The sequence below is a fragment of the Bombina bombina genome, chromosome 6, assembly GCF_027579735.1.
Source record: "Bombina bombina isolate aBomBom1 chromosome 6, aBomBom1.pri, whole genome shotgun sequence".
In the NCBI taxonomy this organism is placed as follows: domain Eukaryota; kingdom Metazoa; phylum Chordata; class Amphibia; order Anura; family Bombinatoridae; genus Bombina; species Bombina bombina.
Genome location: NC_069504.1, coordinates 508,631,958 through 508,648,752, shown reverse-complemented (window position 1 = coordinate 508,648,752; position 16,795 = coordinate 508,631,958). Strand labels below are relative to the sequence as shown.

General features: G+C 38.6%; 1 protein-coding gene across 1 annotated transcript in view; it reads right to left on the bottom strand.

Moving 5' to 3' along the window:
• The window catches only part of COMMD4 (COMM domain containing 4), a 40,408-nt gene that overhangs the window by 17,785 nt on the left and 5,828 nt on the right, over positions 1-16,795 (bottom strand). Inside the window, exon 6 of the mRNA XM_053717400.1 lies at positions 13,978-14,058. Coding sequence (XP_053573375.1) covers positions 13,978-14,058 — 81 coding nt within the window. The remainder of the gene's footprint in view (positions 1-13,977; positions 14,059-16,795) is intronic.

Below are 16,795 nucleotides of genomic sequence, written 5' to 3'. Positions count from 1 at the left end.
CCTCAGGGGAAAACAGAGAATAAGCCTCTTCTCCTGCCCCCTGCTCACTCCACTCATGTGGCACACCACACTCAGGCACCTGACCTGTCACACTGGCCACTTTACCCCACTCCACACATCCTACCTTTTCCTGGGGTACCTAACATGGCGGCTAATAGGTAGGCTCTCCCTCCCAGTAACCAGGTTCAGTAGAAGCAACATTGTCACAATCAATGGCAGTATAATCCTGTTCACTGGCACAATACAGTACTGGTACAGGTTCAGGTAAATCTTCATTAACCCTACAGGGAGTGCAGAATTATTAGGCAAGTTGTATTTTTGAGGATTAATTTTATTATTGAACAACAACCATGTTCTCAATGAACCCAAAAAACTCATTAATATCAAAGCTGAATAGTTTTGGAAGTAGTTTTTAGTTTGTTTTTAGTTATAGCTATTTTAGGGGGATATCTGTGTGTGCAGGTGACTATTACTGTGCATAATTATTAGGCAACTTAACAAAAAACAAATATATACCCATTTCAATTATTTATTTTTACCAGTGAAACCATTATAACATCTCAACATTCACAAATATACATTTCTGACATTCAAAAACAAATCAGTGACCAATATAGCCACCTTTCTTTGCAAGGACACTCAAAAGCCTGCCATCCATGGATTCTGTCAGTGTTTTGATCTGTTCACCATCAACATTGCGTGCAGCAGCAACCACAGCCTCCCAGACACTGTTCAGAGAGGTGTACTGTTTTCCCTCCTTGTAAATCTCACATTTGATGATGGACCACAGGTTCTCAATGGGGTTCAGATCAGGTGAACAAGGAGGCCATGTCATTAGATTTTCTTCTTTTATACCCTTTCATGCCAGCCACGCTGTGGAGTACTTGGACGCGTGTGATGGAGCATTGTCCTGCATGAAAATCATGTTTTTCTTGAAGGATGCAGACTTCTTCCTGTACCACTGCTTGAAGAAGGTGTCTTCCAGAAACTGGCAGTAGGACTGGGAGTTGAGCTTGACTCCATCCTCAACCCGAAAAGGCCCCACAAGCTCATCTTTGATGATACCAGCCCAAACCAGTACTCCACCTCCACCTTGCTGGCGTCTGAGTCGGACTGGAGCTCTCTGCCCTTTACCAATCCAGCCACGGGCCCATCCATCTGGCCCATCAAGGCTCACTCTCATTTCATCAGTCCATAAAACCTTAGAAAAATCAGTCTTGAGATATTTCTTGGCCCAGTCTTGACGTTTCAGCTTGTTTGTCTTGTTCAGTGGTGGTCGTCTTTCAGCCTTTCTTACCTTGGCCATGTCTCTGAGTATTGCACACCTTGTGCTTTTGGGCACTCCAGTGATGTTGCAGCTCTGAAATATGGCCAAACTGGTGGCAAGTGGCATCTTGGCAGCTGCACGCTTGACTTTTCTCAGTTCATGGGCAGTTATTTTGCGCCTTGGTTTTTCCACACGCTTCTTGCGACCCTGTTGACTATTTTGAATGAAACACTTGATTGTTCGATGATCACGCTTCAGAAGCTTTGCAATTTTAAGAGTGCTGCATCCCTCTGCAAGATATCTCACTATTTTTGACTTTTCTGAGCCTGTCAAGTCCTTCTTTTGACCCATTTTGCCAAAGGAAAGGAAGTTGCCTAATAATTATGCACACCTGATATAGGGTGTTGATGTCATTAGACCACACCACTTCTCATTACAGAGATGCACATCACCTAATATGCTTAATTGGTAGTAGGCTTTCGAGCCTATACAGCTTGGAGTAAGACAACATGCATAAAGAGGATGATGTGGTCAAAATACTCATTTGCCTAATAATTCTGCACTCCCTGTAGGCTCTCCCTCACAGCGCCCAGGTTCAATAGAACAGTGTTCAGTGTCACAAACATTTTCAATACATCCTTCTTCATTAGAACAATACATTACTGGTGTACACAAAGGCAGAGCTGCATTAACCCTCAGCCCCCCTCCCAGCAATCATGTTCAAGGGAATCATCCTTTATCCTTTGGTGGGATACCTCCAGCTCTGGTGCAGCTAGCAATGTGTCCATCCCTAGCTTCCCCTCTGAGTCCCCCAAAGTTTCACACAGTACTTCAGTTGGTGCAGGGTCCTCTACTGGCCCTTCCAGGTTGCAGGTGTTGTCTTCTGGGGCGTACTGACAAAGCATCCGGCCCAAATCATCGCCCAGCAAAACACCAACAGGGATATCCGCAGAGATCCCCACCTCCCGCAAACCTTATCCCACATCCCATTCAAGGTACGATATCTGCAGGCAACTACACTCCTCTAGGAGATTGAGAGGAACCACGGGGCACTGCATGTGATGCCATAGAGGCTTGGGACGTTTAAGGAGAAAGCTGTGGTATAGCCTGAACAGCATCAGCCTGAGAGACATGAGGCTAGCACAACATATTTGCTATAATTTAAAAAATAAATTATTTAAAAATGAATATTGTCACTTTAAAAATAAAGACATTCATACCATTTAACAGGAGAAACCCAAATATAAATATAAATAGGAACAGGCCCCTATTCCACTCTTATACTGGATAAATAAAAATCTCCAAAACTTTCTAATAGTAGAAAAGGTTTTAATGGAATCTTAAGCAAATAAATGCACAATTAGCTTTATGCATAAACAAATATATGATCAGACCCCTGTTCCAATCTTTCCTGTAATATCTAACCATAGAAGTTATGAATGCAAAGTAAAAAATGTATCATGCTTCTAAATTAGCACATTGTTAAACAGTGGGTCTTTTCTCATTTCTGGTGTCTTTTAATTGATTTCTTTTCTGCAATATCAAATAACAGTGACATTTATAAAGTGCGATAGCCCCCCCTAAGATACCGTCTCTAAAACGAACAGAGAGCATCTCAACGCAACAGATTGGGGCTTAGGCTGATAGCCGGAGACAAACTCTACATCTAAACCCGCCGCTCAGATCTCAGTCAGAGAAGTACGCGGGTCACATGATCGCATCAAGAGAGACACAGAAATGGCGCCGCTCTTTTCTTCATTAACAAAGAAGAAGGCTGAGCCATTGTCCGGCGCACAAACTAACTACCAGGGAAAACAGAGCCCAAATGAATTCTGTCTTTCAGCCCAGGGGATACCTGAAAACCCCATAACATGTACACTCAAGGCAGACACTTTTTCACACTGTCTGTTGACCTCATCAAACGATAACATAAGTGCTCCCAAGTCAAGACACAAACACCCGTTCTGCAATGCAGCAGAAAGACCCAATCTCAGATGAAATCTGCAAACAAGCCCAGCACCATCAAAAATGAATAGTACAGAAATTAACTCTCTAAAACATACAGAGTGTATCTCCTATGTCAAATAAAAATTCTAGCCTCATGAAGCTGATAAACCCCTTCATAACCAACAAAGGGAAACCAGTCTCTCACCAACCTATCACATGAAGTGCCTGCACACCGCCATCAATAATATCCTACTAGGATATATTTTGTCCCATTAACGTTTGCAGAGTCTCTTAAAGTGCATAATATCCCATACTTAGAAGACCCCACAGCACTTACCTGCATCTAGCTGTCTGGCAGGAGGACAGCTTACCCTGTATGAGAGGACACATTCTCCTCACAGAGACCTGTAGAAAAGGAACGAACAGAGTAAACCCACTCTGGCTTTCTGTACTTGGGTAGCAAAAAAACTTAGGAAAACGCAGCAAGGCCCACCTTACAAGTTCCTAACTGCTTTAAAGCCACCACTGCCCTACTGAAGAGACTAACGTGGAGTACGGCTAGACCCAATCCTTGAAAAATGGGGAAGAACAGAGTAACCTACTCTGACTTTCTAAAATAATAAAATCTTGATTGAAGTGAAATAAATCCAATTTTATTCAGACACCAAAACTTCACCTCGTCCATGCACCAAGGCAAAGAGAATGACTGGGGTTTGTGGGAAGGGAAGTGATACTTAACAGTATAACTGTGGAGCTCTTTGCTTCCTCCTGCTGGCCAGGAGTGATATTCCCAACAGTAATTGATGACGTTGTGGACTCACCATATCTAAGGAAAGAAATAGTATTTAGTGTGCCTGGTTGATTTCAGTCATTCTAAGTTTGGTATTCTTATTGTTATATATATATATATATATATATATATATATATATATATATATATATATATGTGTGTACACACACACACACACATATACACACACACAGTATCTCACAAAAGTGAGTACACCCCTCACATTTTTGTAAATATTTTATTATATCTGTTCATGTGACCACACTGAAGAAATTACACTTTGCTACAATATAAAGTAGTGAGTGTACAGCCTGTATAACAGTGTAAATTTGCTGTCCCCTCATTAATGTCCAAACCATTGGCAACAAAAAGGAGTACACCCCTAAGTGGAAATGTCCAAATTGGGCCCAAAGTGTCAATAGTTTATGTGGCCACCATAATTTTCCAGCTCTTTCTTAACCCTCTTGGGCATGGGGTTCACCAAAGCTTCACAGGTTGCCACTGGAGTCCTCTTCCACTCCTCCATGACGACATCACGGAGCTGGTGGATGTTAGAGATCTTGCGCTCCCCCACCTTCCGTTTGAGGATGCCCCACAGATGCTCAATAGGGTTTAGGTCTGGACACATGCCCTCAGCTTCTTTAGCAAGGCAGTGGTCGTCTTCTAGGACAACAGCCATGCAGACCAATTTAATGCAGTGTGCGGCGTATGATCTGAGCACTGACAGGCTGACCCCCCCCCCTCCAACCTCTGCAGCAATGCTGGCAGCACTCATACGTCTGAGTTAAACCTGTCCTGTGAACCCGCTGTATGGTCTTGCCCACCGTGCTGCAGCTCAGTTTCAGGGTCTTGGCAATCTTCTTATAGCTTAGGCCATCTTTTTGTAGAACAATAATTCTTTTTTTCAGATCCTCAGAATTCTTTGCCATGAGGTGCCATGTTGAACTTCCAGTGACCAGTATGAGAGAGTGTAAGAGCGATAACACCAAATTTACACACCTGCTCCCCATTCACGCCTGAGACCTTGTAACACAAACGAGTCACATGACACCGGGGAGGGAAAATGGCTAATTGGGCCCTATTTGGACATTTTCACTTAGGGGTGTACTCACTTTTGTTGCCAATGGTTTAGACATTAATGGATGTGTGTTGAGTTATTTTGAGGGGACAGCAAATTTACACTGTTATACAGGCTGTACACTCACTACTTTACATTGTAGCAAAGTATCATTTCTTCAGTGTACATACATACATACATACACACATACATACATATACACACACACACTTTCATTCCATGTTTAACACTACACTGATCTGTTAGATTATTAAAGTATAAGGAATCAGATAGAGGAGCTTTAAAGGGACATGAAACCCAAAGTTTTTTTTCACAATTCAGATGGAGTTTACAATTTTAAACAACTTTCCAATTTACTTCTATTATCTAATTTGCATTATTCTCTTGGTATGCTTTGTTGAAAAGAATACCTAGATAGGCTTAGGAGCAGCAATGCACTACTGGGAACTATCTGCCGATTGATGGCCGCACATATATACCTCTTGTTATTAGTTCACCGAATATGTTCAACCAGCTTCTTGTATTGCAATGCTTCTCCTTCAATAAAGAACACCAAAGGAATTATGCAAATTTGCTAACTGATGTAAATTAAAGTTGCTCTATCTCAGGGGTGTCCAAACTTTTTTGGAAGAGTGCCAGATTTCATGAAGTGAACATGTGCGAGGGCCGACCATTTTGCCTGACATTCTTTGAACCATTTTAAAATAAATGCAAATTAACAATTTTATGCAAAGTTTATTGAAAACGGCATACTTTTACATTTTGTGACTTGGATGACAAATCTAAACAGGTATTAAATCAGAATTTCAATATGCACCCTATGTAGCATCCATCTTCCTATCTATTCATAACCCATAGCATATGACTAAAACAGGCTATTTCTTGTGCAGTTTCAGCCTTTCCATTAGTGTTCTTTCAATGCTATGGGCAATAGAACAAAATAATGAACTGGACAGCAGGTAAATTAAATTTTCTTTAAAAGCATGTATTTAAGACAGTTATTTAGCCTATGTGAGAATTTCAATATGCACCCTATGTAGCATCCATCTTCCTATCTATTCATAACCCACAGCATATGGCTCAAACAGGCCGCTATTTCTTGTGTATTGTATGCCAAAACTGAGCAAGTTCTTTAGATTTTAAAACATTTGATTAACTTACTACACAAGAAGCCAAAAAATACTCCGTAGAGATCAGCAAGATGGTGGAGGAGTACTACTGTGGCTCAGTACGGCTGAGCTTCCTGTGGCGTGTGGACGGATAACGGCCGATTGCCGTGCACAGAAATAAAACTAGTTACTAGTCAATGCAGTTTGGGACTAAACTGAGCGGCGGTCGGGGACTCACTGGGTGTGAGCGGCAGTCGGGGGACTCACTGGGGGGCCGGGGGGCCGTATAATGTATATTTTGAAAATTATCTGTGGGGCCATATCAGTCCAGTACTCGTGCCGCAATTGGCCCGCGGGCCTGACTTTGGACATGCCTGCTCTATCTGAACCATGAAAGAAAAAAATTGGGTTTAGTATCCCTTTATCTAAAACAATAACATATTAAATTTTTAATGCTTGCCCCTCCCTAATCACACTTAGATCCTTGTGCAGATCAATTCCACTATAAACAATCTTCTACTCAGTGAGCTTCTTAAAACATAGTATGGGTTGATTATGTATACATAGATTTGCAGCGGAGAAATAATATTAAAGGAACAGTAACATAAATTAAACCTTCATAATTCAGAAAGAACATGCAATTTTTAACATATTTCCAATTGACTTATCTAGTTTGATTAGTTTTCTTGGTATCCATTGTAGAAAGGCATACATAGGTAGGCTCAGAAGCAATGCACTTCTGTGAGGTAGCTGCTTGTCACTGTCTCACCCAATGTGTTCAGCTAGGCCCCAGTAGAGCATTGCTCTCTTTCACCAAAAGGATTCCAAGGGAATGAAGCAAATCTGAAAATTGTATGCTCTATGTCCATTTAAAGTAATGGTAAACTTCAGACTATAAGAATGCTGCAATAAAAAATATATTAGATTGCAAGTAAAACCACATCATTTTTGTTAAAGTGTATATATATATATATATATATATATATATATATATATTTTATAATTAAAGGTTTATAATCCTAATTGGTATTGTCTGTTCCTCCGCCCCCCTTCATTTCCTCTCTTGGCTGGGCTGTGATGTATAGAGCAGTCCCACCCACTCTCTACCTAGGCTTTCTATGGGCTTTAAATGGGCTGGTAGAGCAAATCAGTTGGCAGCACTCCAGTAATCTTAAAAAATGTATTATTTCTGCACATCAACTCCAAAAAAGACAATAAAACGACGTTTCGGGTGTTACCCCTTAATCATGTTGCATTCATATTCTATATTTTTATTGTCATTTTTGTATATATTTATTGTACACTCAAATCTTGTTGAAGATATATACACATGCCTCAAATTTTGATGTTGCTTAAACATATATCTCTCTCTTTTTAGTCTACAACCAGATCTGTATGTATCTGTGATATAGCTAAAATCAGAAGTGGCATCATGTAGTCTAGTATTTCCGGTATAGCGAAACCGGAAGTGATGCCACTACCCAAATGTCTGATGACTCGATATAGCTAGATAGTCTATCACTCATATTACAGAAAGCTATTCATTCGTATAGACATGTTACCAATCTGGTGTGTGATACACTCATCATTCTGGGTTCACCTTTCACATACAGCCGATACCGGAAATGACATCACATGTTCCGGCACTTCCGGTATAGCCGAAACCAGAAGTGATGTCACTATCTCAGGGAAACTGGATATATTGATATAGGTTTATAGCCTATGAAACTATTAAAGCCAGAAACAACTTACAATCCCTTATACTTCTACAGATAAGCTATCCCTTCACTTGGTGTGAAACATATTCATTGTTCTTCGACACTTCCGGTATCGCTGAAACCGGAAGTGATGTCATTACCCCAGAAATTGAATGTATTAATACAGTTCTATAGTTTATGAAACCACTAAAGCTAAAAACAATTTCCAATATCATACATCTTTATAGATAAGCTACCTTTTAACCTGATGTGAAATATAATCATTGTTTTTAGTCTGTTTTTACCTATACCCACAATGCATTAATCAGGAAGTGGGCGTTTCAGAATGTAAGATTTGGCGCCCAAACAATCATTATTGCTTACCCTATATAAGGCCACCATTGCCACACAAATTTATTGTCTTGAAAAAGGCCTTGTAAGGGCCGAAACGCGTCGACATAGCTGGTAAGCATATTTTTAATATTCCCTACTTTTTATGTACGTTCTATACCATGATTTTTATTTTTTATAGGACATTCAGAACCAGAACCAGATAAAAGGACACACAGATGAAAGCAGAAGAGTTCCTCCTCTCCGTGTGTGGAAAGATTGAAGTGCCTCTCTTTCAACCCACCTCAATAGGCAAAAATACAGTTCAGCAGTAACTAGCACAAAAATGCGAAAGGACACACAGCACTACTAGGATCCTATTGGAGGAGCACCGCATATTCTTTTGTGTAAACACACAAACTTTCAATTTTTTTATTTTTTTTCAAATATATTTTTCACTTTATTCTTTTATATTTTTTCATTTTTTCACACTTTTTCATATTTATTTTTCACAACAATTTTGGAGTTTGGATTGATTAATTGACTTACTTGATATTTGGACACATTCATTATCACTCACTTTGGACACCATTCGCTACTTTAATCGGATATTAACATTGGATTTTCATTTGGACACCATTTGATCCTAGCCACTCATTTCATTCATCATCATATATATCAACTTATGTTTACCCATTTTTTGTTTTAGACATTATCCATAATTTATATTTTTGTATTTGTATTTTTATCATGTTGATTTGATTTTTGGATTGTTTTAACTGCATCGTTTGATCTTATTGCATTTATTGTGCACTTGTATTGTATTCAATTTCATTTAACTACATCTCACTAGTCTCAAGGACCACTTTATCCTGTTTAGGGACAGACATCACTCCAGTTACCTCAGCCTTTTCAGGCGCTTTGCACATCACACTATTATTTATTCCCTTTTCATCTGGCCGGCTAGGAGGCCTTTGTACAAAGCTAGAGGTCATATCCCGGGCGCTTGGTCTAAACCCTCACTTATCAATCTCTCCTAAACTCGGACGTGAAGATCTATGCGAAAATACTGGTGAATCGTTTGAACCATATATTACCCGACCTGATCCACCAAGACCAGGTGGGCGTCATACCCAAACGAGAGGCCAAAGACAACATGGTCAGGGCCTTAAACCTCATTCATTATGCACAAGACAGAGGTGTCCGTGGAATCCTTCTGTCTATTGATGCGGAAAAGGCCTTTGACCGTGTTGACTGGGATTTTCTGCGCTCTACACTAATGCATATGGGCCTCAGCCAACATATATTGAATAGGATATTCTCTTTGTATTCCCACCCCAATGCCAGATTGCTTATTAATGGCACCCTGTCTCGCAACTTTTTAATATCAAATGGTACTAGACAGGGTTGTCCTCTCTCCCCCTTCTGTTCGCATGCTTCATAGAAACCATAGCGACCAAAATTCAGCATAATCCATCTATCAAAGGCTTCCAAATTGGATCACAAAAATATGTAATGTCTTTGCAGATGACATACTCTTCACCCTCACTGAACCAGAAACCTCAATTCCCCCATTATTACAAGAATTCAAAAAACATTCCACACGCTCTCAAACTTTAAAATGAACACATCTAAATCTGAAGTATTAAACATAAATCTGGATGACCACACCCTACATAAGGTTCGACTACTGACCCCCTTTACCTGGTGTCCCCACTCTCTCCACTACCTAGGGATTAACTTAGCAAGGACAATAGAGGAAACATACATTAGAAACTACGAACCGATCAAGAAAACCATTATTAGGGACCTCTCCTCTTGGGTCTCCAAAAAATTGTCGTGGATGGGTAGGATTAATGTCCTCAAAATGAACATTTTCCCCAGATTATTATATATTATGTTACCCCTACCGATACCATTCAGCGACTTTGTGTGGCACAGGAAACCCCATAGGATTAACAGTAAAGTGATGCAAACCCCTAAAATCCAAGGGGGGCTAGGTTTACCCAACATAACCCTATATAGACAGGCCATTTTTCTGCAACTTATAGTTAACTGGCATATCCATCTCAGTCATAAACGCTGGGTACAATTAGAACACTCTTTAGCCAATTCACCGCACTTAATGAGACTCTGTTGGACTTTGGAGAAACCAATGAAAACTTTGACATACACCTCACCTTTGATAGACGAAACATACAATGTGTGGGAATTGGCCGTGTCCAGAAATACTAACTTAACATCTAAACCATCCCCCTTAACATCTCTTCTAGAGAATAAGCAATTCTCTTTAGACCCTAAAGCTATCTTAGATATACTAGACAGATCCATAAGAGATATTACAATACACATGATCACCTCTGGTGAAAAGATCCTCCCCCAATCAGCACTTATTGAAAAGGGTCTCACATGCTTCAGAAGTTGGTTCTGTGTTGGGGTTCAAATGAACATCTTTTTGATGTTTTGATTAGTTTGACCATATTATGAGGTGTTTATACAAGCCCATGGAGGTGATATAAACATAATGTGCCGGTAGATTTATTTTGTATAACAGCCACAGCGGGAGGTCTCTCTCAATTTTTATTCAATTTTTATTCTTTTGATCGCGGTATTGTGAGCATGAGCACCTGTAGGTTTAATCTAATTTATACTATGTGACAGCACTGTTAGACTATCTTACTGACATAATGAACCATGATCAGGTATTGAGTCTCTGAAGGCGGTACTATGGAACGATCAGTTTTGCCGGGATGGCTATTACTGACAGGTTGTGTATCAGTTTATTGTAATGAAGGTGAGTTGCACCGTTACGGTCTTTGAGGAATGGTCTGCTAGGTTCACCCAGTAAGAGCTCATTACGTTCTGTTAAATCGCTTTTTTCAGACTCTGTTTTGGTTCTATAGTGTTGGCCAATCGCATGGAGGGGTGCTGTCCGCGACAGCCTATCAACTGCTTGTGATCGCGGTGATGTAATGCATTGGTACCGGTAATTTTGTTTTATTTTGTGTTGCAGCTCTGTTGGACTAGATGATTAACATAGCGAGCTGTGATTGGATATTGAGGTTGATGAGGTATCTTTGAGGGCAGTGCTATGTTGCGATTACGATCGCCGGGATGAATATTATTGTAAGGGTGAATGTTAGTTTATTGAAGTAGTGGTGATACACATCATGATTTGTTTAGGGGACGTCTCTGGTAGGTTCATCCAGTATGAACTTGTGACTATCTGTTAGATCGCGTTTTTTTTGGTCTTTGTTTTGGGTTATGGTGTTAGCCAATCATACTGAGGGGTGTTGTCCGTGACATCCTAACAGCTCAGAATGATCACTCAGCTGGCTTTATTATTATTCTGGTTCAGTATGGGCGTGTATTGACCCTACACCCCCCCCACCACGGCGTCACTTTTGTTGTGATTTCCTGAATCTACACAGATCACATCACTTTTAACTTAACACATATCACTATGAAATAATTAATCACTATGCAATAATTAATCACTATTTACCTTGTTATAGGCTATTTGTATATGACACGCAGTATGTATATATGTAATTGATTATTATAATGAGCACATCATTGACACCAATAATTGGTAGTCCTGAGTGGAAGGGGAGGGGGCTCAGGCTTTATAAGGCACGTTTTTTGCACATGTTGTTTGTCAGAGAAGGGAAGCTGCCAGTCCCGAAACGTCACAAGTTTTTGCAATAAAGAATTGTCACTGTTGACTGAAGACCAGTGAGTGCTTATTTCTTTTGAACTTATATATACATACATACATACATACATACATATACACACACACACACATACAAGCACACGGACACTTAAGTAGATAAATGGCATAAGTTGTGTTGCACGTCTAGTACCCTTTAATGTCAAATTTCTTCCCAGTTTTGGGATAGTAGAATGTAGACCCCTTGATCATGTTATTGCAATTCGAGCAATTTAAACAAGGGAAGCAGCCTGTATTCTTCTTACCAATAAAGGATTGTCTACTCATTTTGTTTGACCCAATGTCTGCTTTGATTAGAGTATCCCTTAGGTTATGTACCCTTCTATATGATGGCATAGGGGCTGTTAAAATTCTATTACCTCTGGATTACAAATGCGAAGTATAGACCAATGTTTGCAAAGAATATTATGTATTTTCTTACTTAATATATGATAATGACTAGCGAAAATCATCCTCTTTGTTTTTACAGATTTATCTTTCTTTTTCTCCGTTTTATTATTTTGTAATAATTCTCGCCTAGTGATCATCATGACTTCAGAAATTTATTTTATTAATAAAATTGGGATCATATCCCCTTTTAATAAATGCTTGACCCATTTCTTTTAGTCTACTTTTTGCAATCTTATTATCTGATACTATTCGTCTTACTCACATTAATTTTCTTCTATGCAGTGACTTTTTCAAATGGAGGGGGGGGGTGCGCACTTTGTCCATGTAACAGACTATTCCTATCTGTACTTTTTTTTTTCAAAAAAAAAAGGTCAATAACCAAGTGTCCCTTATGTTTGATAACAGTAGTATCCAGAAAATCAATCTGCTCTTTACTGTGTACTAAATTCAAAATAATGTGTCTAGTGGCTGTATTTAAAGAATTTACAAAAGCAAATAGGGACCCAATGTCGCCCAGTCATAGTCCAAATATATCGTCGATATAGCGCCACCACTTTAAAAGGGCTGGACTTGAAGATTGTCAAAATGACACACGATTGTATTTTCACTTGATTTGTCATTAAAAAAAAAAGTTCATCCAAGTGGGCCGGCATAACATTACAATAGAAGTATTATTATATGAACTAATTTAACCCCTTCACAGATGGATTAAAAACAAAAAAGATACACATACTTTTTTTAATGGCAAAGATTACATTTATGACATTTCATTATTTTATGTTTACCATCACTTTAAGGTCTATTTCTCAACTCTGTTTGTTTATTTTATAACATTTTTGCTGTGAAGAAGGGGCATGTTACTTCTGCAGACACCAATTTACAGTTTTGAAATTACAAACCAATAATATGTGACAATATCTTCAACATAGAAACATTGCCCAAAGTAATCTGTCAGAAACCTCTGGGAGATCATAAATGGATTAATGGAATTAATTTACCAAAAAATAAAACATTACAGCCATGAATTATTACAGTTTCTTGCTATATAATGAAAAACCATCTATATTTTAGGTTGAATAACCTTTAGATTATAATATATATCAGGTACAAGATGGTTTTTGAGGCTGTCTGGATTTCTTGAGCCCTGATATTTATAAAAAGAAATATTTGATATATAAAATAAATACACTAAAAGTTTGCTCTCATTGATACTATAAATCATCTGCCAGAATATTTGGTGGCAAGTATTACTCTAACAGGTGTCACCCCCCAGTCGCTAGCATAGAATTGTCTCAGTATAGACACTTATATAAGGTACATTATAGAAAGCCATCAAGTCTCATTCTATTTTAACGAGAGAAGCTGAAGTGCTTCAGCCCACAAGGCAGATCTGTTTTAGCGTTAGGACCAGTCTATACTAAAACACATTTTAAGTAGAGCATTTTAATTTCATTATAAAAGCACAGGTGACTTTATTTATTTTTTTATGTAGGATTTTTATTTTTTTTGCCGCACTTTAATTTGTGTGTGTGTGTGTGTACACTAATACCTCCTGTTTTCTGTGTATGTATTTATGTATCTATAGTAGACAAACAGGTAAAAGGTATAGCATGGTACAACAAATCAGTATACTCACAGCGTAGGCTGTTTTCCCTTAAGGTCTCCTGCAAAGAATTCTGTTTTTCTTCATAAGACCGGCACAGAGAAACTGCATGTTCTAGAAAATGGGGGGGGGGGAAATAGCAATATAAACATATAGTAAAAAAGTACAATACCACGTTAGTGTGCATGAGAATTAGATTTTTGTTGCTGTACCGCAGTCTATAAAAAGGACACATCCCCAAAACAAACTGGTGAATTGTAATTAAAATTAAACTAGCTAAACCTTTAAATGAGTGCAGATAAATAAAATATAATCACAGATACATTTGGATAAAAAACTGTGCTATTATATCAATCGTATTTAATGGCAAATGTCCTTTAGTTTCAATATTGCTTTCAGTTGCAACAATGTTGTTTTTCTCTAAACGATGGCACCCAGAATTATAAGAAAACAAATATAGCCAAATACTGTTTGGATTTTAGAAATTTCAAGATGTGCATGTTCCACTCACACTCCCAGGGCCTGTGCTAGGGGTTTTTACACAGGCACATTTAGCCCCTGCACTAAACCACCCCCCCAAAAAAAAAAACCCCAGTATGTTCTAGTGATGTGTTAGGCAGCTATAGATAACTATTTTCTCTATAACGATAGATAAAATAGATTTATGTTATCGCATCAAGTTCTTGCCGGTTAATCTGATTTATTTTATAACTATAATAGCTAAAATGTTTCATTTCTGCATGACATACCATACCAAAGTAGTGGCACTGCAAAACATAGCAAATCAGTGGTGGCTCTGCTAAATGGTTCAAACAGGGGTGACGATATATAAAACACACAAACCTGAAGGCAGGACGACTTCTTTATTAAGACTGAAACTAGCGTGTCTAACAGGAAATGTTATTATGCTGCAGGTGGTCCTCAAGCAGAGAGCCACCTGTCCACCTGCAATTGCCACTGCCAAAATTTAAAAGGAATATAAAACAGCAATTTTTTCTTTCACGATTCCTATAGAGCATACAATTTTAAATAACTTTCCACTTTACTTATATTATCAAATTTGCTAAATTATCTTGGTATCCTTTAGTTGCAGGAGCAGTAATGCACTAATGGGAACTAGCTGAACACATTGAGTGAACCAATCACAAGAGGCATATATGTGTAGCCACCAATCACCATTACTGCTCCTGGGCCTACCTAGGTAGGCTTTTTAACATAGGACATCAAGAGAAAAAAAGCAAATTAGATAATAGAGGTAAATTGAATAGTTGTTTAAAACTGCATGCTCTGACTCAGAGAGAGAGAGATAATATGCCACCACATATGGTCCCTACTATGAAGAACTAGTTATGCAACAAATAAAATGTACACATTAAATAAAATAAAAAAATAAAAAAAAAATATATATATATATATATATATATATATATATATATATATATATATATATAGATAGAGTAAAGCAGTTATGGATCCCACGAACGGACTCCGTGTTGCAGCAAGGACCCAAATGAAGCAGGCACACAGGTTTTTTCAAAAACACTCCGGTTTATTGGCACAGTTGTTTACCAACAGGTGAGGGCGAGAAAAACACCTGCTACCTCCCCACATGCCTTGATACCATGAGTATAGAGGGCTGTGTTATTAGTCTTTTATACTTTGGGTTTTGGTAGCGCTATTTACCTTATAAGCTACATATTAGGTTTGTCTCAATGTTGCATATAGATAGATACCTATTCCATTATTGTATTTGTATACAGGGGTATTTAGATCACTGTTTGATTAATTGATATATTGTTTCCCATCAGAGTCTTACCCGCCAGCGCACCCGCACAGTACATTTGTGTATGTTTTGTCTCCATGGTTACGCATGTTTCCTTGGTTACACACAGGACGGCGGTAACGTGATGACGTCACGTGACGCCCACATTGAGCCCGGCAAAATGCTGTTTAGGTCTGTGTGAGTGGGTGTGCCGCGGTTACACTCTCTGATTGGTCTATCACTTGGGCTGGGTGGGTATTTAAGGTGAGTTTGTGTTTAAGTTTTCACATTTGGTTTTGTACACCATTGACAAAGGCTTGTGTGTGAGCCGAAACGTTTGGTAAACAACTTTGCCAATAAACCGGAGTGTTTTTGAAAAAACCTGTGTGCCTGCTTCATTTGGGTCCTTGCTGCAACACGGAGTCCGTCCGTGGGATCCATAACTGCTTTACTGTTTGTTTCTCCCCAGTGAGAGCACCAGGTAGCTGACATACTCGTGAGTGCCGTTCACCTCTGCAACTTTATATATATATATATATATATATTTGTCATGCACACTTAGGCAGTCAACTAGTCTGCCTTCATTGTAGTACTGGTCCCGCACACTCCCTAGAGATATAAACAGGCTCAGCTATCACTATATAAAGGAACTTAGGGCTACTGACATACAACACCCCAGACTAAATAAATATATATAAATATACGCAAAATCATGTCTCAGGGTGCCAACAAATTATGAAGAGATCTGACCACTTAATTGTAAGCGGGCTCTACTCCGACAAAAGCCACATCCTGCTAGTTTATGTTTCACTGTTATTACTTGCTTTGAACAGGATAAGCTGGAAATTAAGTTAATACTGGAAAAAGGACACATTTTAATTTGTCAATTAATATATCCCCTCTGATAAAACTTCAGTTTTGGCACTTTGCATCATAAGTATTTGTGTATTATATTTTTATCAACTTTATATAAAAAAAATTTAATAAGTTGTGATCTGTTTTTTTGGACAACTTATTTAAAAAGGTAGGTAATTATATAATCTTACTTAAAGGGACAAAATACATATATGCTAAATCACTTGAAAGGGA